Source organism: Odontesthes bonariensis, chromosome 4, assembly GCF_027942865.1.
Source record: "Odontesthes bonariensis isolate fOdoBon6 chromosome 4, fOdoBon6.hap1, whole genome shotgun sequence".
NCBI classification, from domain to species: Eukaryota; Metazoa; Chordata; class Actinopteri; order Atheriniformes; family Atherinopsidae; genus Odontesthes; species Odontesthes bonariensis.
Genome location: NC_134509.1, coordinates 480,219 through 503,119, shown reverse-complemented (window position 1 = coordinate 503,119; position 22,901 = coordinate 480,219). Strand labels below are relative to the sequence as shown.

General features: G+C 50.6%; 2 protein-coding genes across 4 annotated transcripts in view; one reads left to right on the top strand and one right to left on the bottom strand.

Annotated features, from left to right (window-relative positions):
* Positions 1–18,856, top strand: part of alg13 (ALG13 UDP-N-acetylglucosaminyltransferase subunit) — a 22,971-nt gene extending 4,115 nt beyond the window's left edge. Inside the window, exons 2-26 of the mRNA XM_075462402.1 lie at positions 3,172–3,578; positions 3,865–3,948; positions 4,622–4,672; positions 5,032–5,078; positions 5,159–5,231; positions 6,037–6,118; positions 6,227–6,392; positions 6,473–6,536; positions 6,651–6,768; positions 7,527–7,591; positions 7,723–7,823; positions 9,949–10,034; positions 10,162–10,438; positions 10,839–10,946; positions 11,183–11,333; positions 11,524–11,689; positions 15,753–15,788; positions 15,862–15,917; positions 16,005–16,073; positions 16,192–16,318; positions 16,535–16,654; positions 16,734–16,774; positions 16,867–16,984; positions 17,434–17,541; positions 18,030–18,856. Coding sequence (XP_075318517.1) covers positions 3,459–3,578; positions 3,865–3,948; positions 4,622–4,672; positions 5,032–5,078; positions 5,159–5,231; positions 6,037–6,118; positions 6,227–6,392; positions 6,473–6,536; positions 6,651–6,768; positions 7,527–7,591; positions 7,723–7,823; positions 9,949–10,034; positions 10,162–10,438; positions 10,839–10,946; positions 11,183–11,333; positions 11,524–11,689; positions 15,753–15,788; positions 15,862–15,917; positions 16,005–16,073; positions 16,192–16,318; positions 16,535–16,654; positions 16,734–16,774; positions 16,867–16,984; positions 17,434–17,541; positions 18,030–18,406 — 2,811 coding nt within the window. The 5' untranslated portion in view covers positions 3,172–3,458 and the 3' untranslated portion in view covers positions 18,407–18,856. The remainder of the gene's footprint in view (positions 1–3,171; positions 3,579–3,864; positions 3,949–4,621; positions 4,673–5,031; positions 5,079–5,158; positions 5,232–6,036; positions 6,119–6,226; positions 6,393–6,472; positions 6,537–6,650; positions 6,769–7,526; positions 7,592–7,722; positions 7,824–9,948; positions 10,035–10,161; positions 10,439–10,838; positions 10,947–11,182; positions 11,334–11,523; positions 11,690–15,752; positions 15,789–15,861; positions 15,918–16,004; positions 16,074–16,191; positions 16,319–16,534; positions 16,655–16,733; positions 16,775–16,866; positions 16,985–17,433; positions 17,542–18,029) is intronic.
* A 1,022-nt stretch (positions 18,857–19,878) lies between these two features.
* Positions 19,879–21,567, bottom strand: LOC142379178 (protein EOLA1). 3 transcript variants are annotated; one of them, XM_075464310.1, is made up of 3 exons: positions 21,218–21,567; positions 20,439–20,699; positions 19,879–20,335 (listed from the first exon to the last, which is right to left on the bottom strand). In XM_075464310.1, exons 2-3 carry the CDS (start codon positions 20,695–20,697, stop codon positions 19,953–19,955), a joined length of 642 nt encoding a protein of 213 aa, XP_075320425.1. In that variant the 5' UTR covers positions 20,698–20,699; positions 21,218–21,567; the 3' UTR covers positions 19,879–19,952. The 3 variants fall into 3 exon arrangements, with proteins under 3 accessions (XP_075320425.1, XP_075320424.1, XP_075320427.1); XM_075464309.1 differs by lacking the exon at positions 21,218–21,567 and having other exon boundaries at positions 20,439–21,205; XM_075464312.1 differs by lacking the exon at positions 21,218–21,567 and having other exon boundaries at positions 20,003–20,304; positions 20,439–21,072.
* Between the last annotated feature and the right edge of the window lie 1,334 nt (positions 21,568–22,901).

Below are 22,901 nucleotides of genomic sequence, written 5' to 3'. Positions count from 1 at the left end.
GCAGCTGCTCCTCAGTCCTGCAGCCTCTCTCTGCAGCTGCTCCTCTGTCCTGCAGCCTCTCTCTGCAGCTGCTCCTCTGTCCTGCAGCCTCTCACTGCAGCTGCTCCTCTGTCCTGCAGCCTCTCACTGCAGCTGCTCCTCTGTCCTGCAGCCTCTCACTGCAGCTGCTCCTCAGTCCTGCAGCCTCTCACTGCAGCTGCTCCTCTGTCCTGCAGCCTCTCACTGCAGCTGCTCCTCAGTCCTGCAGCCTCTCACTGCAGCTGCTCCTCAGTCCTGCAGCCTCTCTCTGCAGCTGCTCCTCTGTCCTGCAGCCTCTCACTGCAGCTGCTCCTCAGTCCTGCAGCCTCTCACTGCAGCTGCTCCTCTGTCCTGCAGCCTCTCTCTGCAGCTGCTCCTCTGTCCTGCAGCCTCTCGCTGCAGCTGCTCCTCAGTCCTGCAGCCTCTCACTGCAGCTGCTCCTCTGTCCTGCAGCCTCTCACTGCAGCTGCTCCTCTGTCCTGCAGCCTCTCGCTGCAGCTGCTCCTCAGTCCTGCAGCCTCTCACTGCAGCTGCTCCTCAGTCCTGCAGCCTCTCACTGCAGCTGCTCCTCTGTCCTGCAGCCTCTCTCTGCAGCTGCTCCTGTCCTGCAGCCTCTCTCTGCAGCTGCTCCTCTGTCCTGCAGCCTCTCACTGCAGCTGCTCCTCAGTCCTGCAGCCTCTCTCTGCAGCTGCTCCTGTCCTGCAGCCTCTCTCTGCAGCTGCTCCTGTCCTGCAGCCTCTCTCTGCAGCTGCTCCTGTCCTGCAGCCTCTCACTGCAGCTGCTCCTCTGTCCTGCAGCCTCTCTCTGCAGCTGCTCCTGTCCTGCAGCCTCTCACTGCAGCTGCTCCTGTCCTGCAGCCTCTCACTGCAGCTGCTCCTCTGTCCTGCAGCCTCTCTCTGCAGCTGCTCCTCTGTCCTGCAGCTGCTCCTCTGTCCTGCAGCTGCTCCTCTGTCCTGCAGCCTCTCACTGCAGCTGCTCCTCTGTCCTGCAGGATGCTGTGGAGAGGATGTTTATTATTCTCCAGAACAGAATCTAACTTCCACCACAGCACTGAGAGGGTCCAGCCTTCTGCCTACAACAGAACCAGAACCTTTTTCACCAGTTTGTCCAGGCGCCTACAGTTTCTGTTAGTCGGGGAGCCAAAGTCTCAAAAATGGGTTGAACCTGACATGGTCTGCCATACTTTTTATTTGTGTTTTTTATGTTCACTTTGACCCTAAAGCCTGGTTTATGGTCGGTGACGCAAGACGCAACGCAAGCCACTATCTACATCACATCCGGCGGCGTGTTCATCTTCTGGTTTCATCCCCTAATAAAAGACCGCTGTTTTCAAACATAGACATAATATAGCACCTATATTATGTCTATGTTTTCAAACGCCAAGGTAGAAAGCAAAGAAGAAGAAGAAGAAGAAGAAGAAGAAGAAGAAGAAGAAGAAGAAGAAGAAGAAGAAGAAGAAGAAGAAGAAGAAGAAGAAGAAGAAGAAGAAGAAGAAGAAGAAGAAGAAGAAGAAGAAGCATGAATCCACTCGAAGAGGTCCTGGCGGTGAATTTCCTTTCATCGTAGTAGGCTTGTCATTGAAAAAACCCGCTGCTCCACCTACTGTCCTGGCGGTGAATCGCCACGCAGCACACGCAACCGCCGACAAAGCAAAATGAAGTATAAACGTCTCGAGCCATTAACACCAGAGCAAGGGCAGTTAAAAGAAGTATAACTCGGCCTTAAGAAGCAATAATCAGAGGGTCGGCTCTGCCGGAAACATCGCACAAAAAAATTGTGGCCATTTTAGTGTATGTACCCTTCATTTTCTGATAGAAAATGTTGGAAATAAGCTGTCAATAAATGCATTCCAGATGCACAGAACACACGTGGAGACAACATCCAATGAAATTATAACTCTTAAAATACATTTCTACATGATTTTGGCTCAATTTAATGCACAGAAATCAGGCGTTTTTTCACCTTTTTTACAATATTTTCATCTTTACTTCATTGGCATTCAATTATTCCCCCAAATTATGACATCAGTCAATACACCATTCTGTTCACCAAACAGTATGCTCATTCCACAGAAAAAATGAGAAAAATCCAACCAAAATCACTGGATCTGTGATGGATGGCCCAGTACTGCATTCCACATCTTATATTTAAGCCCATCTCAGTCATTACAGCAACAGTATTTGTGACTCGATACCCATCGTGAGACCCATAATAGGTTATTTTCCTCCTTTAATCTACATTCTCGGGCCAGTTCCATGATTAGGACAGTTTATTATTTCTCCATGTTTATCATTATAAACATCCCATAATGAGCATTAAAGTCACCAAAGGGATCCACCTTAAAACGATGATCTACAACAGAATGAGTTTAACCCTAATCCCTGATGGGGGACATTTCTGTCCACTTGGGGAACTTTCTCCCCTAATTTCACACTGTAGAGAGTGATACTCATCATATTTGGTCCAGTTGTGCATGTCTGACTACTTTTTCGAACATCATATACAATGCAATTTTTCATTGTGTAGAAAAAAAACCTCCTTAATTTCTGAAAAGGGACATTTTTGTCCCCTTTTGAAACGACCTAAAACGTCATAAAATAATATTTTTTTCCACTTTTTTTCCCATAAATCTTTTATTCCATTTCAGTTCTGATCGTAACTACCAAGTTTTCAATTATTTTCAAAAAAATAACCCTTTAAATACTGGTGTATAAGAGGTAAACACCAATTTCTGTAAAAAAAAACACACACACAAAAACTGCTGTATTTTCAATGTATGCAATGCAAAGTGAAATTTTCTATGGGGGATTATTAGGTCTGTTTTTTAACAGAAATGGGTGTTTACCTCATATACACTAGTATTTAAAAAAGCAATGTTGTTGCTAATCACTGACTTATCCCAGACCATAATTATCCCCCCTCAAAAATTCCACTTTGCAAAACTTAATCACATTTTAACAACTGATTTTGTATTGTTCTTATTTCTTTCTTTTTGTTTAAAATTTAAATCATGCTTTTTATTTCTTCTGTTTTAATGTCTCTTTAAAGCACTTTGAATCATTTGCAGTTGAATTGTGCTGTCCAAATACACTTGGCTGCCTTTGCATTCCATATATTGAAAATATAGCAGTTTTTTTGTTTGTTTTTTTACAGAAATTGGCGTCTACATCTTATAAATGATGTATCGGGAGAGATTTCTGAGGATTGGTTTGAATTCTGCCGTTTCATTGAAAGTTTGTGAACTCTGGAATAATCAGCGGCGCAGCTCTGCTGATTGCTGATTGGTCGGCGGCAGCTTGGGGAACGCCCCCGCGGCGGTGAGTGGGCTCGCGCTCATCAGACCTGATTAAGCTCACCTGTTGGCGCCGCGCGCACCGAGCTGCGCTCTGAAGGAGTTGTACCGGGTCCGGCGTGCACGTGGAGCTCGGTTCGGCAGCGGGATGCAGAAAGGCCTGAAGAAGTACTTCGTCAACATGGACGAGTACCTGTCCAGTCTGGGGCTGTACCGGAAGATGGTGGCGCGGGACGCGTCCAGCCTGTTCCGAGCCGTGTCAGAACAGGTGAGCCGGTCCGAACCGGGTCTGAGCCGGTCCGAACCGGGTCTGAGCCGGTCCGAACCGGGTCTGAGCCGTGTCAGAACAGGTGAGCCGGTCCGAACCGGGTCTGAGCCGTGTCAGAACAGGTGAGCCGGTCCGAACCGGGTCTGAGCCGGTCCGAACCGGGTCTGAGCCGTGTCAGAACAGGTGAGCCGGTCCGAACCGGGTCTGAGCCGGTCCGAACCGGGTCTGAGCCGGTCCGAACCGTTGTCTGATACAAATGTTGGTTCTGATGTTCTGGTGTGTGCAGCTGTATTTCTCTCAGAACTACCATCAGAAGATCCGACAGGACTGCGCCAACTTCATGAGAGCCAACAGATGCAACTTTGAGCCGGTGAGTCCAAACTGACTGTGCTGATTGGTTCTGATGGGCTGACTTGGTTCTGATGGGCTGACTGGGTTCTGATGGGCTGACTGGCTCTGATGAGCTGACTGGTTCTGATGGGCTGACTGGTTCTGATGAGCTGACTGGGTTCTGATGGGCTGACTGGCTCTGATGAGCTGACTGGTTCTGATGGGCTGACTGGGTTCTGATGAGCTGACTGGGTTCTGATGGGCTGACTTGGTTCTGATGGGCTGACTGGTTCTGATGGGCTGACTGGGTTCTGATGGGCTGACTGGTTCTGATGGGCTGACTGGTTCTGATGGGCTGACTGGGTTCTGATGGGCTGACTGGCTCTGATGGGCTGACTGGGTTCTGATGGGCTGACTGGCTCTGATGGGCTGACTGGTTCTGATGGGCTGATTGGTTCTGATGGGCTGACTTGGTTCTGATGGGCTGACTGGTTCTGATGAGCTGACTGGGTTCTGATGGGCTGACTTGGTTCTGATGGGCTGACTTGGTTCTGATGGGCTGACTGGGTTCTGATCACACCGGTGATGTCAGCAGCACTCAAACACAGGTGATGCAGAGGTGGGCGGGGCCTGTTTCCCAGGTGTTAGCAGACCCCGCCCACCTCTCAGGTGTGACTGAGAGGTAACTTCACCTGTTTTTGTTTCTGCTTCAGTTCGTGGAAGGGTCCTTTGAGAAGTACCTGGAGCGCCTGGAGGACCCCAAGGTGAGCACCTGTCCCCCACACCTGTCCCACACCTGTCCCACACCTGTCCCACACCTGTCCTACACACCTGCCCCCCACCTGTCCCACACCTGTCCCACACACCTGCCCCACACCTGTCCCACACACCAGTCCCACACCTGTCCTCCACACCTGTCCTACACCTGCCCCACCTGTCCTACACCTGCCCCCCACCTGTCCTACACCTGCCCCACACCTGTCCTACACCTGTCCTACATCTGTCCCACACACACCTGTCCTACACATCTGTCACACACCTGTCCACCGTACTAACTCTGTGTGTGTGTGTGTGTGTGTGTGTGTGTGTGTGTGTGTGTGTGTGTGTGTGTGTGTGTGTGCAGGAGACGGTGGGTCAGGTGGAGATCAAGGCTCTGTCTCAGCTCTACAGGTGAGGCCACCACACCTGTCTCGGAGTGAGTTTGCATGTTGCCGTAGTAACCACACTTCCTGTTTGCGCCTCGCCGGCAGACGTTGTTTCCTGATCTATCGTTACCCCGGGAAACCGGCCACAGTGATCTCAGATGATGATCTCGTGGACAAGGTGAGGAAGAACCGGAGTCTTCATCCCGGCCAAACGGTTGTTTTGTTGTTGTTTGATTGTTGTTTGTTTGTTGTTGTTGGTGTTTGATTGTGGTTGTTTGGTTGTTGTTTGTTTGTTGTTGTTGGTGTTTGATTGTGGTTGGTGTTTGTTTGTGGTGGTTGTTGGTGTTGTTGGTGGTTGATTGTGCTTGTTGTTGGTGTTTGTGTTTGTGTTTGTTTGTTTATGGTTGTTGTTTGTGTTTGTTTGTGGTTGGTGTTTGTGTTTGGTTGTTTGTTTGTGGGGGGTGTTGGTGGTTGATTGTGGTTGGTGTTTGTGGTTGGTGTTTGTGTTTGTTTGTGCTTGGTGGTTGGTGTTTGTGTTTGTGGTTGGTGTTTGTGTTTGTTTGTGGTTGGTGGTTGGTGTTTGTTTGTGCTTGGTGGTTGGTGTTTGTGGTTGTTGTTTGATTGTGTTTGTGCTTGTTGTTTGTGTTTGATTGTGGTTGGTGTTTGTGTTTGGTTGTTTGTTTGTGGGGGGTGTTGGTGGTTGATTGTGGTTGGTGTTTGTGGTTGGTGTTTGTGTTTGTTTGTGCTTGGTGGTTGTTTGTGGTTGGTGTTTGATTGTGCTTGTTGTTTGTGTTTGATTGTGGTTGGTGTTTGTGGTTGTGGTTGGTGTTTGTGGTTGTGGTTGGTGTTTGTGTTTGTGGTTGGTGTTTGTGGTTGTTTGATTGTCGTTGTTGGTATTTGTGTGTTTGAACTTTCCCCGAGGAAAGGTCAAATGAATCTGTAATGTGATTGGTTGCTGACTGTCAGTTCTTTGCGTTGTCCAGGTGACGCTGTGCTGTTCCATCAACGGTCACTATGACATTGTTTACCCGAGGAGTTACCCCGCCGCCGCCGCGCTCTGTCAGTGTGAGTGTGTGTTACAGCAGAAACGCACATCTTTGTCTTCCTAAGGGAAAGTTTCTGGCTCCGCCCACCTGCTCAGGTGTGTGTGTGTGTGTGTGTGTGTGTGTGTAGCTCTTCTGTACGAGCTGCTCTACACTCAGGTGTTCGGGTTGGAGGAGGCGGAGCTCTGTCAGGCTATGGAGGCCTTCAGGATGGGAGGTCGTCGATACAGAAACAGTCCATCGGTGTGCAGCGACGTGGACATGGGCTACGACACACCTGACGATCGAACACAGAGGTACACACACCTGGTCAGCTGGTAGTGGGCGTGGCAGGCGTCCAGGCGCCATCACACCGTGATGTTTGTGTTGGCTGCAGGGAGGAGGTGGAGGTGGGCGGAGCCGCTGAGGAGAAACCTCGAATGGTGGTGGACGATGTGAAGGTGAGAACATGCAGAGGCCCCGCCCACATGTTGACTCTCTTCTTCTGTGGTGGTTTAAGTCTGTCAGTAGCCCTGAAGTGTGACTGACATGAAGGTGATGTGGTGTGTGTTTAGCCTCCTGCAGAAGCCCCGCCCCCCTCCAGGCTGTCGCTGCCCTACAAAGTGATGAAGTCTCTGGATGGAGAGGTTTACAGAAACCTGGAGTTTGATGTGTGGCAGGACACCTGTAAAGGTAAAACAGGAAGCTGAGGGTGGTTTTATCTTCTTTAACCACGTTTAACCTTTAACATGCTAACTGAGGCCCGCAGAGTCTGAGATGTAGCTCTTGGGTCTCTGAACTTGGGGTGACCTTTAACCTTTAACATGCTAACTGAGGCCCGCAGAGTCTGAGATGTAGCTCTTGGGTCTCTGAACTTGGGGTGACCTTTAACCTTTAACATGCTAACTGAGGCCTGCAGAGTCTGAGATGTAGCTCTTGGGTCTCTGAACTTGGGGTGACCTTTAACCTTTAACATGCTAACTGAGGCCCAGAGAGTCTGAGATGTACCTCTTGGGTCTCTGAACTTGGGTTGACCTTTAACCTTTAACATGCTAACTGAGGCCTGCAGAGTCTGAGATGTAGCTCTTGGGTCTCTGAACTTGGGTTGACCTTTAACCTTTAACATGCTAACTGAGGCCCGCAGAGTCTGAGATGTAGCTCTTTGGGTTTCTGACCTTGGGGTGACCTTTAACATGCTAACTGAGGCCTGCAGAGTCTGAGATGTAGCTCTTTGGGTTTCTGACCTTGGGGTGACCTTTAACATGCTAACTGAGCAACAGCTGCTGATGTCTTTCCTCCTTGGCATCTTGTTAACACACACCTGAAATCTCTTTAATATCAAGAAACTCAGTAGAACTTCAGTCTTTATTAAAGTTTGTTTGTGTCACCTGATCCCAGGTAAACACCTGAGTGAGACGGGATTGTAATCTGATTACTGCTCTGTGTGACAGAGATGCAGAAAACGGACTACATGGTGTTTGCAGGGAGGCAATACTTCCTGGGAGACAAGTGCCAGGTAACTTCCAGGTGATCTCTGTACGGTGGCCTTTAGGGGACATTAGAGTCTGGTGCTAGCGTTAGCGTTAGCTGGTCGTGCCCAGAGAAAAGCAGATCGGACTGGATCAGTCGGCGTCTGTTGGGTTTCAGGTGCGCCTGGAGCCGAAGGGGAAGTACTACAATGCCTTCATCCAGGAGGTGGGGACGCACTCTGCAGCCGTCACCGTCTTCATCGAGGAGCTGGGAGAGAAGTAACGCACACACAGTTCAGCCTGATCTTAAGTCAGAACCAGAACCAGGGCTGTGTTCCAAACCGCATACTACTTCTACTACTCCTACTCCTACTAATACTACTCCTACTCCTACTAATACTACTAATACTATTCCTACTAATACTACTCGTACTACTACTAATACTACTCTTACTAATACTATTCCTACTACTACTACTACTCCTACTACTACTTGTCCTACTACTAATACTACTACTAATATTTCCACTCCTCCTACTACTAATACTTCTTCTACTAACTTTCTGAGTTAGTATGCGAGTTTGAGTAAGCGAAGTATGTAGTATGGAAGTATGCACTATGGAAGTATGCACTATGGAGTATGGAGTATGCACTATGGAGTATGCACTATGGAGTATGGAGTATGCACTATGGAAGTATGCACTATGGAAGTATGCACTATGGAGTATGCACTATGGAGTATGGAGTATGCACTATGGAAGTATGCACTATGGAAGTATGCACTATGGAAGTATGCACTATGGAAGTATGCACTATGGAAGTATGCACTATGGAGTATGGAGTATGCACTATGGAAGTATGCACTATGGAAGTATGCACTATGGAAGTATGCACTATGGAAGTATGCACTATGGAAGTATGGAGTATGCACTATGGAAGTATGCACTATGGAAGTATGCACTATGGAAGTATGCACTATGGAAGTATGCACTATGGAAGTATGGAGTATGCAGTATGGAAGTATGCACTATGGAGTATGCACCATGGAAGTATGCACTATGGAAATATGCACTATGGAAGTATGCACTATGGAAGTATGCACTATGGAAGTATGCACTATGGAAGTATGCACTATGGAGTATGGAGTATGCACTATGGAAGTATGCACTATGGAAGTATGGAGTATGCACTATGGAAGTATGCACTATGGAAGTATGGAGTATGCAGTATGCACTATGGAAGTATGGAAGTATGCAGTATGCACTATGGAAGTATGCACTATGGAAGTATGGAGTATGCAGTATGCACTATGGAAGTATGGAGTATGCAGTATGCACTATGGAAGTATGCACTATGGAAGTATGCACTATGGAAGTATGGAGTATGCACTATGGAAGTATGCACTATGGAAGTATGGAGTATGCACTATGGAAGTATGCACTATGGAAGTATGCACTATGGAAGTATGGAGTATGCACTATGGAAGTATGCACTATGGACTATGGAAGTATGCACTATGGAAGTATGGAGTATGCACTATGGAAGTATGGAGTATGGAGTATGCAGTATGCACTATGGAAGTATGGAGTATGCAGAATGCACTATGGAAGTATGGAGTATGCAGAATGCACTATGGAAGTATGCACTATGGAAGTATGGAAGTATGCAGTATGCACTATGGAAGTATGGAAGTATGCAGTATGCACTATGGAAGTATGCACTATGGAAGTATGGAGTATGCAGTATGCACTATGGAAGTATGCACTATGGAAGTATGGAGTATGCAGTATGCACTATGGAAGTATGCACTATGGAAGTATGGAGTATGCACTATGGAAGTATGCACTATGGAAGTATGGAGTATGCAGTATGCACTATGGAAGTATGGAGTATGCACTATGGAAGTATGGAGTATGGAGTATGCAGTATGCACTATGGAAGTATGGAGTATGCAGAATGCACTATGGAAGTATGCACTATGGAAGTATGGAAGTATGCAGTATGCACTATGGAAGTATGCACTATGGAAGTATGGAGTATGCAGTATGCACTATGGAAGTATGCACTATGGAAGTATGGAGTATGCAGTATGCACTATGGAAGTATGGAGTATGCAGTATGCACTATGGAAGTATGGAGTATGCAGTATGCACTATGGAAGTATGGAGTATGCAGTATGCACTATGGAAGTATGGAGTATGCAGTATGCACTATGGAAGTATGCACTATGGAAGTATCTAGTATGGAAGTATGCAGTATGCAGTATGGAAGTATGCAGTATGCACTATGGAAGTATGGCGTATGCAGTTTCGAACACAGCCCAGACCTTGGCTGGTTCCGGTTCTGGCTCTGGTTCTGGTCCTGGTTCTGGACCCCCAGGCTCACGCTGATGTCTCTCCCTCAGACACCTGGTCCCCCTGACCGACCTGAAGCCAGTGAACCCGGTCCCGGCCTGGAACGTGGCGGCTCCGCCCAGGAAAGGCGACCTGGGTTGGTACAGATGCTCCGCCCCCTGATGCTCCGCCCCCTGATGCTCCGCCCCCTGATGCTCCGCCCCCTGATGCTCCGCCCCCCTGATGCTCCGCCCTCTGATGTCATGCTTCCTTTCTCCTGACAGACGCAGACGCTCGTGGGCAGCGCCATCACCGCCACCGCTACTTCAGGAAGTCTCGGGGCAGCAGCGGCATAAAGGGGGCGGAGTTATTGATGCCCCCGCCTTCCACTTATGGAGGCCCCGCCCCCTCCGCCCTGCCACCCCGCTTCCAGCCAGCAGGGCACCCCCGCCCTCCCCCTCCCCCGTCACCTGGAGCCATGACCTATGACCCCTATGCCCCCCCACACCACCACCACCACCACCACCCCACAGCCAGACCGCCGCGCTACGGCACCTCCAGGTGAGCCCCTGAAGACGGACGGGTGATGTCATCAGTTCTGAGTTAACGGGCTGTTAATGAGGCGTGTGTGTGTGTGTGTGTGTGTGTGTGTGTGTGTGTGTGTCTGTGTGTGTCTCTGTGTGTGTGTGTGTCTCTGTGTGTGTGTGTGTGTGTGTGTGTGTGTGTGTGTGTGTGTGTGTGTGTGTGTCTCTGTGTGTGTGTGTGTCTGTGTGTGTGTGTGTGTCTCTGTGTGTGTGTGTGTGTCTGTGTGTGTGTGTGTGTCTCTGTGTGTGTGTCTGTGTGTCTCTGTGTCTGTGTGTGTGTGTGTGTGTGTGTCTGTGTGTGTGTCTCTGTGTGTGTGTGTGTGTGTGTGTGTGTGTGTGTGTCTCTGTGTGTGTGTGTGTGTGTGTGTTCTGGTCAGAAGCTCGACACGTTTCCTGAACCGGCACCTGATTGGTCCACAGCTGACCTATTACCACACAGGAAGGCGGTATTACCACGACTACGAGAACTACGCCTTCAGGTCACGGTAACAACGACAAACTGTTCACCTGTTCTCACTGAGGTTTCGGCTGGTTCAGATCTGGTTCAGACCGGTTTCAGATCTGGTTCTGACCCGGTTCAGACCGGTTTCAGACTGGTGGCCAGTCGTAGATGCTGAGAGGTCACATGACACGAGGAGTATTTACAGACTTGTTGAGCAGAATCAGAACCGGCTCGGCCCGGCTCGGCCCGGCTCTGAGGGTAATTATGTTCTGTCTCCAGCCGCAGTCGGCGCCAGCTGGCGGCGGCCCTGAACAAAGAGTGTCAGTTCGGGTTCCCGGGGGAGGCGGTGGACGAGCCGGCAGACCTGGACGGGGGCATCGCCTACTATCAGCTGGACGACGCCAGCGAAGCCGTCTTCCCACCGCTGCCGGTAAGAAACCTGAGCCAGGGCCCACCTGAGCCAGGGCCCACCTGAGCCAGGGCCCACCTGAGCCAGGGCCCACCTGAGCCAGGGACCGGTTCTGGTTCAGAGCTGGGAACCTTTGGTTCTGTTTGGATCCAGTCTGACCTTCACCATGGAGGTCGTCTTCACGCTAACGGGTCACCCGTCTGCTCTGCAGGGCACGGCCGTGGCTCCGCCCCCTTCCATGGGGGCCCCGCCTGCTCCCTCCGGCTCCTCTTACCGAGTGCAGAGGGCCTCGGGGCCCCCCGTCCCCCCCCCAGGAAACACCCCTGTGTGCTCGTCAGAGGACGACCAGGAGGACACGAGCACCGTGGAGGACCAGGGTGAGACTGGTTACCGGCTGCTTTTCCAACTGGTTACCTGCTGCTTACCAACTGGTTACCTGCTGCTTTTCCCGGTGGTTACCTGCTGCTTTTCCAGCTGGTTACCTGCTGCTTTTCGTCTGGTTACCGGCTGCTTTTCCAGCTGGTTACCTGCTGCTTTTCCAGCTGGTTACCGGCTGCTTTTCCAGCTGGTTACCGGCTGCTTTTCCAGCTGGTTACCTGCTGCTTTTCCAGCTGGTTACCTGCTGCTTTTCCAACTGGTTACCTGCTGCTTTTCCCGGTGGTTACCTGCTGCTTTTCCAGCTGGTTACCGGCTGCTTTTCCAGCTGGTTACCTGCTGCTTACCAACTGGTTACCTGCTGCTTACCAACTGGTTACCTGCTGCTTTTCCCGGTGGTTACCTGCTGCTTTTCCAGCTGGTTACCGGCTGCTTTTCCAGCTGGTTACCTGCTGCTTTTCCAGCTGGTTACCGGCTGCTTTTCCAGCTGGTTACCTGCTGCTTTTCCAGCTGGTTACCTGCTGCTTTTCCAGCTGGTTACCTGCTGCTTTTCCCGGTGGTTACCTGCTGCTTTTCCAGCTGGTTACCGGCTGCTTTTCCAGCTGGTTACCTGCTGCTTTTCCAGCTGGTTACCGGCTGCTTTTCCAGCTGGTTACCTGCTGCTTTTCCAGCTGGTTACCTGCTGCTTTTCCAGCTGGTTACCTGCTGCTTACCAACTGGTTACCTGCTGCTTTTCCAGCTGGTTACCTGCTGCTTTTCCAGCTGGTTACCGGCTGCTTTTCCAGCTGGTTACCTGCTGCTTTTCCAGCTGGTTACCGGCTGCTTTTCCAGCTGGTTACCTGCTGCTTTTCCAGCTGGTTACCGGCTGCTTTTCCAGCTGGTTACCTGCTGCTTTTCCAGCTGGTTACCTGCTGCTTTTCCAGCTGGTTACCTGCTGCTTTTCCAGCTGGTTACCTGCTGCTTTTCCAGCTGGTTACCTGCTGCTTTTCCCGGTGGTTACCTGCTGCTTTTCCAGCTGGTTACCTGCTGCTTTTCCAGCTGGTTACCTGCTGCTTTTCCCGGTGGTTACCTGCTGCTTTTCCAGCTGGTTACCTGCTGCTTTTCCCGGTGGTTACCTGCTGCTTTTCCAGCTGGTTACCTGCTGCTTTTCCAGCTGGTTACCTGCTGCTTTTCCAGCTGGTTACCGGCTGCTTACCAACTGGTTACCTGCTGCTTTTCCAGCTGGTTACCTGCTGCTTTTCCCGGTGGTTACCTGCTGCTTTTCCAGCTGGTTACCGGCTGCTTTTCCAGCTGGTTACCGGCTGCTTTTCCAGCTGGTTACCGGCTGCTTTTCGTCTGGTTACCTGCTGCTTTTCCAGCTGGTTACCTGCTGCTTTTCCAGCTGGTTACCGGCTGCTTTTCCAGCTGGTTACCTGCTGCTTTTCCAGCTGGTTACCGGCTGCTTTTCGTCTGGTTACCTGCTGCTTTTCCAACTGGTTACCTGCTGCTTTTCCAACTGGTTACCTGCTGCTTTTCCAGCTGGTTACCTGCTGCTTTTCAGCTGGTTACCTGCTGCTTTTCATCTGGTTACCTGCTGCTTTTCATCTGGTTACCTGCTGCTTTTCCCACTGGTTACCTGCTGCTTTTCCAGCTGGTTACCTGCTGCTTTTCAGCTGGTTACCTGCTGCTTTTCATCTGGTTACCTGCTGCTTTTCATCTGGTTACCTGCTGCTTTTCCAGCTGGTTACCTGCTGCTTTTCCAGCTGGTTACCGGCTGCTTTTCCAGCTGGTTACCTGCTGCTTTTCCAGCTGGTTACCTGCTGCTTTTCCAGCTGGTTACCTGCTGCTTTTCCCACTGGTTACCTGCTGCTTTTCCAGCTGGTTACCGGCTGCTTTTCCAGCTGGTTACCTGCTGCTTTTCCAGCTGGTTACCGGCTGCTTTTCCAGCTGGTTACCTGCTGCTTTTCCAGCTGGTTACCTGCTGCTTTTCCCACTGGTTACCTGCTGCTTTTCCAGCTGGTTACCTGCTGCTTTTCCAGCTGGTTACCTGCTGCTTTTCCCGGTGGTTACCTGCTGCTTTTCCAGCTGGTTACCTGCTGCTTTTCCAGCTGGTTACCGGCTGCTTTTCCAGCTGGTTACCTGCTGCTTACCAACTGGTTACCTGCTGCTTTTCCAGCTGGTTACCTGCTGCTTTTCCCGGTGGTTACCTGCTGCTTTTCCAGCTGGTTACCTGCTGCTTTTCCAGCTGGTTACCGGCTGCTTTTCCAGCTGGTTACCTGCTGCTTTTCCAGCTGGTTACCTGCTGCTTTTCCAGCTGGTTACCTGCTGCTTTTCCAGCTGGTTACCGGCTGCTTTTCCAGCTGGTTACCGGCTGCTTTTCCAGCTGGTTACCTGCTGCTTTTCCAGCTGGTTACCTGCTGCTTTTCCAGCTGGTTACCTGCTGCTTTTCCAGCTGGTTACCTGCTGCTTTTCCCGGTGGTTACCTGCTGCTTTTCCAACTGGTTACCTGCTGCTTTTCCAACTGGTTACCTGCTGCTTTTCCCACTGGTTACCTGCTGCTTTTCCAACTGGTTACCTGCTGCTTTTCCCACTGGTTACCTGCTGCTTTTCGTCTGGTTACCTGCTGCTTTTCCAACTGGTTACCTGCTGCTTTTCCCACTGGTTACCTGCTGCTTTTCGTCTGGTTACCTGCTGCTTTTCCAACTGGTTACCTGCTGCTTTTCCAACTGGTTACCTGCTGCTTTTCCCACTGGTTACCTGCTGCTTACCGACTGGTTACCTGCTGCTTTTCCCACTGGTTACCTGCTGCTTTTCGTCTGGTTACCTGCTGCTTTTCCAACTGGTTACCTGCTGCTTTTCCAGCTGGTTACCTGCTGCTTTTCCCACTGGTTACCTGCTGCTTTTCGTCTGGTTACCTGCTGCTTTTCCAACTGGTTACCTGCTGCTTTTCCAACTGGTTACCTGCTGCTTTTCCCACTGGTTACCTGCTGCTTACCGACTGGTTACCTGCTGCTTTTCCCACTGATTACCTGCTGCTTTTCCCACTGGTTACTTGCTGCTTTTCCCACTGGTTACTTGCTGCTTTTCCCACTGGTTACCTGCTGCTTTTCCCACTGGTTACCTGCTGCTTTTCCCACTGGTTACCGGCTGCTTTTCCAACTGGTTACCGGCTGCTTTTCCAACTGGTTACCGGCTGCTTTTCCAACTGGTTACCTGCTGCTTTTCCCACTGGTTACCTGCTGCTTACCGACTGGTTACCTGCTGCTTACCGACTGGTTACCTGCTGCTTTTCCCACTGGTTACCTGCTGCTTTTCAGCTGGTTACCTGCTGCTTTTCCCACTGGTTACCTGCTGCTTTTCCCACTGGTTACCTGCTGCTTTTCCCACTGGTTACCTGCTGCTTTTCCCACTGGTTACCTGCTGCTTTTCCAACTGGTTACCTGCTGCTTTTTCCACTGGTTACCTGCTGCTTTTCCCACTGGTTACCTGCTGCTTTTCATCTGGTTACCTGTTGCTTTTCGTCTGGTTACCTGCTGCTTTTCCCACTGGTTACCTGCTGCTTTTCCCACTGGTTACCTGCTGCTTTTCCCACTGGTTACCGGCTGCTTTTCCAACTGGTTACCTGCTGCTTTTCCCACTGGTTACCTGCTGCTTTTCCCACTGGTTACCTGCTGCTTTTCATCTGGTTACCTGTTGCTTTTCGTCTGGTTACCTGCTGCTTTTCCCACTGGTTACCTGCTGCTTACCGACTGGTTACCTGCTGCTTTCCCACTGGTTACCTGCTGCTTTTCATCTGGTTACCTGTTGCTTTTCGACTGGTTACCTGCTGCTTTCCCACTGGTTACCTGCTGCTTTTCCCACTGGTTACCTGCTGCTTTTCATCTGGTTACCTGCTGCTTTTCCGTCTGGTTACCTGCTGCTTTTCCCACTGGTTACCTGCTGCTTTTCCCACTGGTTACCTGCTGCTTTTCCCACTGGTTACCTGCTGCTTTTCCCACTGGTTACCTCCTGCTTACCGACTGGCTACCTGCTGTTTTCCGGCTGCTCCTGGTTCCTGTGTAACATGTCATGTGATCTCTTTGTCAGCGGAGTACACGGAGGAGTTCATGTTCGGCGCTCAGGGTAAGCAGCAGCGACCACGTTGAGGTCACAGCCGCCACGAGTAAAGAAGTGACCTCACCTCCGTCTGTTTCAGATCAGAGCTACCAGCCGTCAGGTGTTTATGCTGCCGCTGAGGCCCCGCCCACTCAGGTAAGTCCTGGGACATGAGGGCGGGGCTTCCAGAGGACAGGTGTGGAGATCAGGTATCAGGTCCTGTGTTTTCTGTTTCTGGGACAGGAGGAGCAGGAAGGAGGCGTGGCCGATTCCCCGAGCAGGGCGGAGCTTAACTACAGCTACGCTCAGCAGGTACGCCGCCCACCTGTTTCTGTTTCTGCTCCCACAGGTGTGTCCTCACCAGGTGTGTCCTCACCAGGTGTGTCCTCACAGAGAAACCGATGTGTGTGTGTGTGTGTGTGTGTTCCAGGTGGTGAAGCCCATGGCGGTCATCTGCTCCTCCCCTTCCTCCTCCTCCTCCTCACCTTCCTCCCCTTCATCACGGGCACCTGCAGCTGCTCACCTGCCGTCAGCCGTGCACACGCAGACGCGCTCAGGTAAACACACGAACACGTGGCTGTGTGGATCTGTGCACAGGGAGGAACACACCTGACCCCACCTGGATCCAGCTCAGGGGTCCGGAGGTCAGGGGTCAGATCGGATCTTTGGAAGCTGTTCTGATGAACATCTGCTGGTCTTCAGACTTTGTGATAATCACTTTTTAAGTCTAAACCATGAATTCAGTTTTCTTCAGACATCTTTTCTGTCCCCAGTTGCCATGGCAATCCCAGCTGCTGCTCCCTGGTTGGTTAACGAGTTGGGCGAGCCTCTCTGCACCGTGGTGGCCCCGCCCCCTTACTCATACGACCTCAACGGCAGTGATTTACCCAGAGGTCAGAGGTCACAGCTGGAGTTCAGTCTGGGGGGGCCACCCGGGTCTCTAACTCTGTTTGTTTGTTTGTTTGTGTGCAGACTGCAGAGTTCTCCAGTATTACTTCAACTTGGGCGTCCAGGTAGGAGCCACATTTACATGTTCACCTTGAACTGTGGCGACCTGTATAAGCTCCTCCCCCTCAGGTGTCCCACGCCCCCCGTCTCTCCGCAGTGGTACCATCAGAGCTTCTGGCAGCAGCAGCAGCAGGTGTACCCCCCCCCCTCGCCGGAGGCCGCCTACCAGTACCAGCACTACCCCCCCTACCTGAGCCAGGAGCCCCCCCTGCATGGTGAGACCAGATTTATTTATTCAAGTTCAGACGGACCAGGAGACCAGAGAGCCCGGTTAGCCGGTTGGTTAGCTGGTCTGTTTGTTAGCCGGTTGGTTAGCTGGTCTGTTTGTTAGCCGGTTGGTTAGCTGGTCTGTTCGTTAGCCGGTTGGTTAGCTGGTCTGTTTGTTAGCCGGTTGGTTAGCTGGTCTGTTCGTTAGCCGGTTGGTTAGCTGGTCTGTTTGTTAGCCGGTTGGTTAGCTTGTCTGTTCATTAACCGGTTGGTTAGCTGGTCTGTTCATTAGCCGGTTGGTTAGCTGGTCTGTTCATTAACCGGTTGGTTAGCTGGTCTGTTCATTAGCCGGTTGGTTAGCCGGTCACTGGTCCCGGAAGGGTAATAAAAAATTGACTTGGAGGTAAAGCCCTGCAGACCATCTGACACCCCCCCACCCCTGGTTTTCTGCCCCCAGCTGCCCCCCCGTCGTATCCGGAGACCAGCCGAGGCACCCACCAGCCCCCCTCTTCCTACCCAGAATCCTTCAGGGCAGCAGATGGACAGATGGAGGGACATGGCAGCGGTCAGTGCTGGTCACCACGGTATCACAAGCATGATGATGTCACCAGCTGTGTGTAATTTAAACCAAAAGCTAAGCTAACCTGAAACTAAATTAAACCAAAAGCTAAGCTAACCTGAAGCTAATTTAAGCCAAAAGCTAAGCTAGCCTGAAACTAAATTAAACCAAAAGCTAAGCTAACCTGAAGCTAATTTAAACCAAAAACTAAGCTAACCTGAAGCTAATCCAAAAAGGAAGCGAAGCCGGTGCTCACATATTGGTTCGATGGTAACTAACTGGAATTAAGTGTCAGTTAAAAATAAAAGCTAAAACCTTAGCTAACCCCTCCTCATAGTGACTTCCTGTGACCACACTGCTCCGTCAGACGGTTGATCGGCGTGTCATTGGTTTAGCTCGTTAGCACCAGCTAACCGTGTCACATGGGTAAACTGTATGTAAATGCTGTAACTGAAGACTTCCTGGCTCATTCATTGTCTCCTCTCACTTTGTAGGACCCGCCCCTTCTGTGGAAGGCTCCTCCTCCTCCTCGGTTAGCCCCACCCCACCAGGCTCCGCCCCCTCCTCGGCCGTCCTGTACCCAGATCAGACGCACCTGCCCCCTCCCCCGCTGCTGCATCTGCCCTACGAAGCTCCGCTCTCTGCTGCCTACCTGACTACAGCCCCGCCCCCTCCTCACCCGTCCCACCTGTCCCATCACTCCTCCTACCACTCCTGTCTGCCCCCCTCCAACCACTGGGGGACGCTCTCAACTACAGGCCACGCCCCTCGAGTCTACTGCCCCGCCCCGAATCCTGCACATGTGGTGGGGTACATCACGACCCCGCCCCCTCACCACTCGGCCACTCACTACATCCCCCCCTCTATCTAAGGCAGATGTTAGCTCGCGGCTAACGGCGCTCTTTGTTTTCAGTGTCAACAATGGAGTGGAGAAAGGAAAAGACTTTAAAACTAAAGAAATAATCCAAGTGTTTCTGTGTTAGCATGTTAGCTTCACATTGAGGCGATTCACATGTTTGCTGTTAGCATGTAGCTAACGTATTTGTTAGCATGTAGCTAACGTTTTTGTGTTTCCAGCAGTGACCTCAGACTCACTGAAACTTCTTTTGCTTTTAGGACGTTTGATTTGTCGCTTCATCTTTCTGTTTATTAAGAACACGTTTGAGCCAGTGTGCTGAAAGATGGCCGCTTTCTTTTAGGATTTGGTTGGCTGAGTTTATGTTGTGAGTATCAGCCAAAAAGGGTGGCTGGGCACCGGGTGGGCATGGTCCCCGTTGGTTGAGGGATGCATTTGTGTTGTTCAATCTGGTATTTTGTTTGGTTTGAGTGAATAAAGTTTGTTTCACTAGCAGATGACGGCTGTTCTCTCGTTTCCATCGGGTCACATGACACGCTGAAGGTCAGAGGCTTTGTTCCAAACCGCATACTACTCCTACTACTCCTACTACTCCTACGAACTTTAACACTTTTTTTTAAGTTCCAGGATGCATACTAGATTCTCCTAAATGTTGGGTATGCATCATGAGGTTACTACTCGTACTCAAACTACCCAAGATGCAACGTAACGTGACGTCGCCGATCGTCATTTCCTGTCAAAACGGCAGTTTCAAGCTAGCTACAACGAGGGTAGGTTCACTTCCTGTTTTCAAAACAAAAGCACCAATTGTATCCTAATGGCTTACCAAAATAAAACAGAAAAAAAACAAAACACAGAGCAGATCTGCCTCTGCTCTCGGTGGAGGAGGACGCCTTTTCTCTGTCTCCCACCTCCCTCCCTCTGTCTGTCTCTGCCTTGTCTCTATCTTTCGGAGCCTCTTTGCATAGTTTCCAAAACTTGTGAATTATGGATTTGGCCAGCTGGTCTCTCAACAAGAAGACAGGGTTTGGGGGAACGTGGCTCAGTGGTTAGTCGGTCGTCCAATACCCGGAAGGTTGGCGGTTCTGGTGGAACTGACAGCTGGAGGGGTGGCAGTCCACCTCCTTGTCACGGCTGAGGTGCCCTTGAGCAAGGCACCGTATCCCCATGCTCCCCGGGCGCTGAATGGCTGCCCACCGCTCCAGGTTGGCATCTGTCTCTGAGTGTGTGTGTCAGCAGGTGCCGACCTGGATGGGTTAAAAGCGGAGGACACATTTCGTGTGTATGCATGACAATAAAATGTTAATCTTAAAGAAGTGTCGGGCCTAAAGAACTATCTCCAGCAGATGAACAGGATGTGAAAGTGATGTCCTTAAGAAAGAGGAAAACTCCAGCTGAGAGATTATTTAACTTAAGGTTTTCTGGGTTTTATTTAGTCCTTTAACAGCTGGTCGGGTCATGTGACTGCAGTCGTGCTGATTGGTGTAGAAACACAAACTGACACGTTTATCACTTCTGTCCTCTTTAATCTGCAGGTATAAAAGTTATAAAGTTATAAATGTTAGAATGTTCTGGCCTCAGGTGGCAGATTACGGTCGCTTTGGGCTCTGACGACCCGGCGCTTCATGCTGGGTTGCAGCTGATTGAACCTAAAGTTCTCCTCTGATCCGGTCCGGGTCCAAACCTCCAGCCGCCCACCCGTCGTCATGGTAACAGCTCGGCAGGGATCTCCACGGTCCACAGGTCCCGGGCGCCACGTGCGCTGAGCGGCGCCCGCAGCCAGCGCGGGTTGGACAGCTGAGTCAGCTGTTTGTCCTGCAGCCCCAGCAGCACGGCCGCGCCCTGAAGGTCCCGTAGCTCCGCCCCCTCCAGGTGGGCGGGGCACAGCCAGGTCCGGCCCACGTCCACTAGGCCTGAAACACAGTGATGCCTTCAGGGACAGCCCTGAAACACAGTGATGCTTTCAGGGACAGCCCTGAAACACAGTGATGCCTTCAGGGACAGCCCTGAAACAGAGTTACAGACAGGTGATGACGCCTTCAGGTACCTGCCACCACGCCGCGGCCGTAGCGCTCCCCGGACTCCAGCAGCGCCCGGATCTGGGCGCCGCTCATCCCCAGCGGCCCGCTCAGCACCTCCCTCCAGTCCTCGCCCTCCCAGTCGCTCCAGGCGACGTGGACCGCCAGGGTCTGGTGCTCCAGGGGGGCCAGCAGGGGCCTCCAGCGGCTCTCCAGCGTCTTCACCCCGTCCAGAACCAGGCCGGCGTACGGCTGCCGGAAGGAGAGGCAGCACAGCCGCTGCGACATGTCTGAGGACCCAGAGGAGAATAAAAAGTTCAACATGTCCGAGTTAGTGGCAGCAGACTGAGGAAACTCATCCGCAGAGCCAGAGGAGCTGGACTCTCAGACAGCGGGATGCTGTCCAGGATCAATCCACGCCGGCCACTCCTGCACATCCTCTTCAGGTGTTGGTCAGCCACAGAAGCACCTTCAGCCAGAGACTGACCGCGCCACAGGAAGTCATTCCTGCCTGTGGCCTTCAAACTGTACAATTCCAGTGTCTGACATCACTTCACCATGTGCAATAACAATAATAATTAGCTACTGAGTAGCATTGTAAAGATTGTTTATTGTATTTTTGTACATATTGAGATTTTTTTTTTTTATCCCCCCCCCCCCCCATCTTATTCATCTTTTCTTTTTTCTGTAATGACAGCACTGCAACAAAAGAAATTTCCCGCAAGGGATTAATAAAGTAATTCTGATTCTGATTAACATGAGCTGAAAACAAAATGTCGGCTTTTTAAAAATGTTTTGGTTTACTTACTGGAAAACGCACGTGACTGAAACTGAACTGAGCTGCGCCGATGGGACCAGAACACACCACGTGACCGCGTGCCGTGTTTTTATTTCCGGTCAGATTAAAACATGTCGGCTGTTGAACTGTTTAAACTTTAAAATCTGAGACTTCTGAACGGGATCCGGCTCAGTCCGTTCTCCCTGTGCGATGACGCGCTGCGTGACGTGACGTTACGTTCACCGGCCGCACGTAACTGCAAACGTGGTCTGTGTGAAGCCGAGTCGGGTCTTTGGACCCGGATTGGTCCGAGTGCTCCAGGACCAGGACCAGGACCGGCTCCTCTCTTCACCGCCACACAGACACAATCTTCTTCTTCTTCGTGTAATTTATTGGCGGTTAGCATCCGTAATGTTGCATTACCGCCACCAACGGTACAATTATGTAACTGCGCGTGTGGAGCGTCGAGGAAGGAGTGACAAAATAAAAGAAAGAAAATAAATAGACAAATAAACAAACAATTCACTAATGTTAGATTCGGTTCTTTTAGTTGGAAGCTGAAGAACGGACCGGAGTAATTCAAGTGAAAATGAAGTCTTTATTGATGGCAACAAGTGAAGTATCTCAGCGCTGGTCTCGGTCTGACAGAACTCTCGCAGGAATCCGTCAGACAGAGCCCCGATTTCCGGTTGTAATTTGTATTTATAGCCTCATAGGTTGGACTCACACTCGACCGAGTATGATTGGACATGAGTAGGTTCAACATGCTTCGTCATCAGTGTTGGGTGTAACGCGTTACACTAACGGAACTACTTTTTCCGGGGAAAAGTAGAGTAACACGTTAACTATCGAGAATTTTGTAACGTAACGCCGTTTATTGTTCGGTCCACCGCAACGCTACTTTTTGTCCTAGGCTATCAAAACGTTGGAGAGCAGGGAAGCTCTGTTGGCTGCCTTGACGTTGCCGAAGTTTTGACCCTAACCCATCGCGGAGTGTTGCACTTTACCCCATGATGAAGAGCCGGCTGAGAATGAACAAAGAGAAGTTTCCGCTCACAGCAGCGCCAGTGAGGCTGACTTTTTTTCTTTTGATGAGGAGGAAGACGCAACGTCCTTTAGCGCAGACGCTGGGGTACTTGAGTCCATGAGATCTGGCTCAGAGTTAGAGCGCCTAAACCGATTCCCCCGATTGAGAGCTGTGTTCATGAAATACAACACTGCCACACCGTCCAGAGCACCGGTGGAAAGGCTGCTCAGCCTGGGAGGTGTCGGTCTTACCCCCAGAAGAAACAGGCTCTCAGATAAACGTTTCGAAAGACTGATGAGATATAATCACACATTTTGTGCTGATGTGGAATAGGTTGCCTGCCTCCCATGCTATCGCTCAAACCTGCCTGTGTTTAATATTATTTTCTCTGTGGCACACTGGAGAAGGGCCAGCATATTCAGTGAACATAGCCTTTTAATTCTGAGGCCAGTCCTGCATTAAGTTGTTCCAAGCAGTATTATCCCACTTTATTTTATTTTAATAATCCATAGATATCAAGCCATTTTGAAGGTATTCTTTTTCAGTTGGATTTACACGAGGCATGTTTTATTTTGAGAAACACAACCCATTTAGAGGTTTTCAGAATGTTCCTAAGATTCGCACCAGCTTCTTTGCACCAATTTTAGGGGTAGCCTATGCTGCCTATCTGATAATGTTTAATATTGT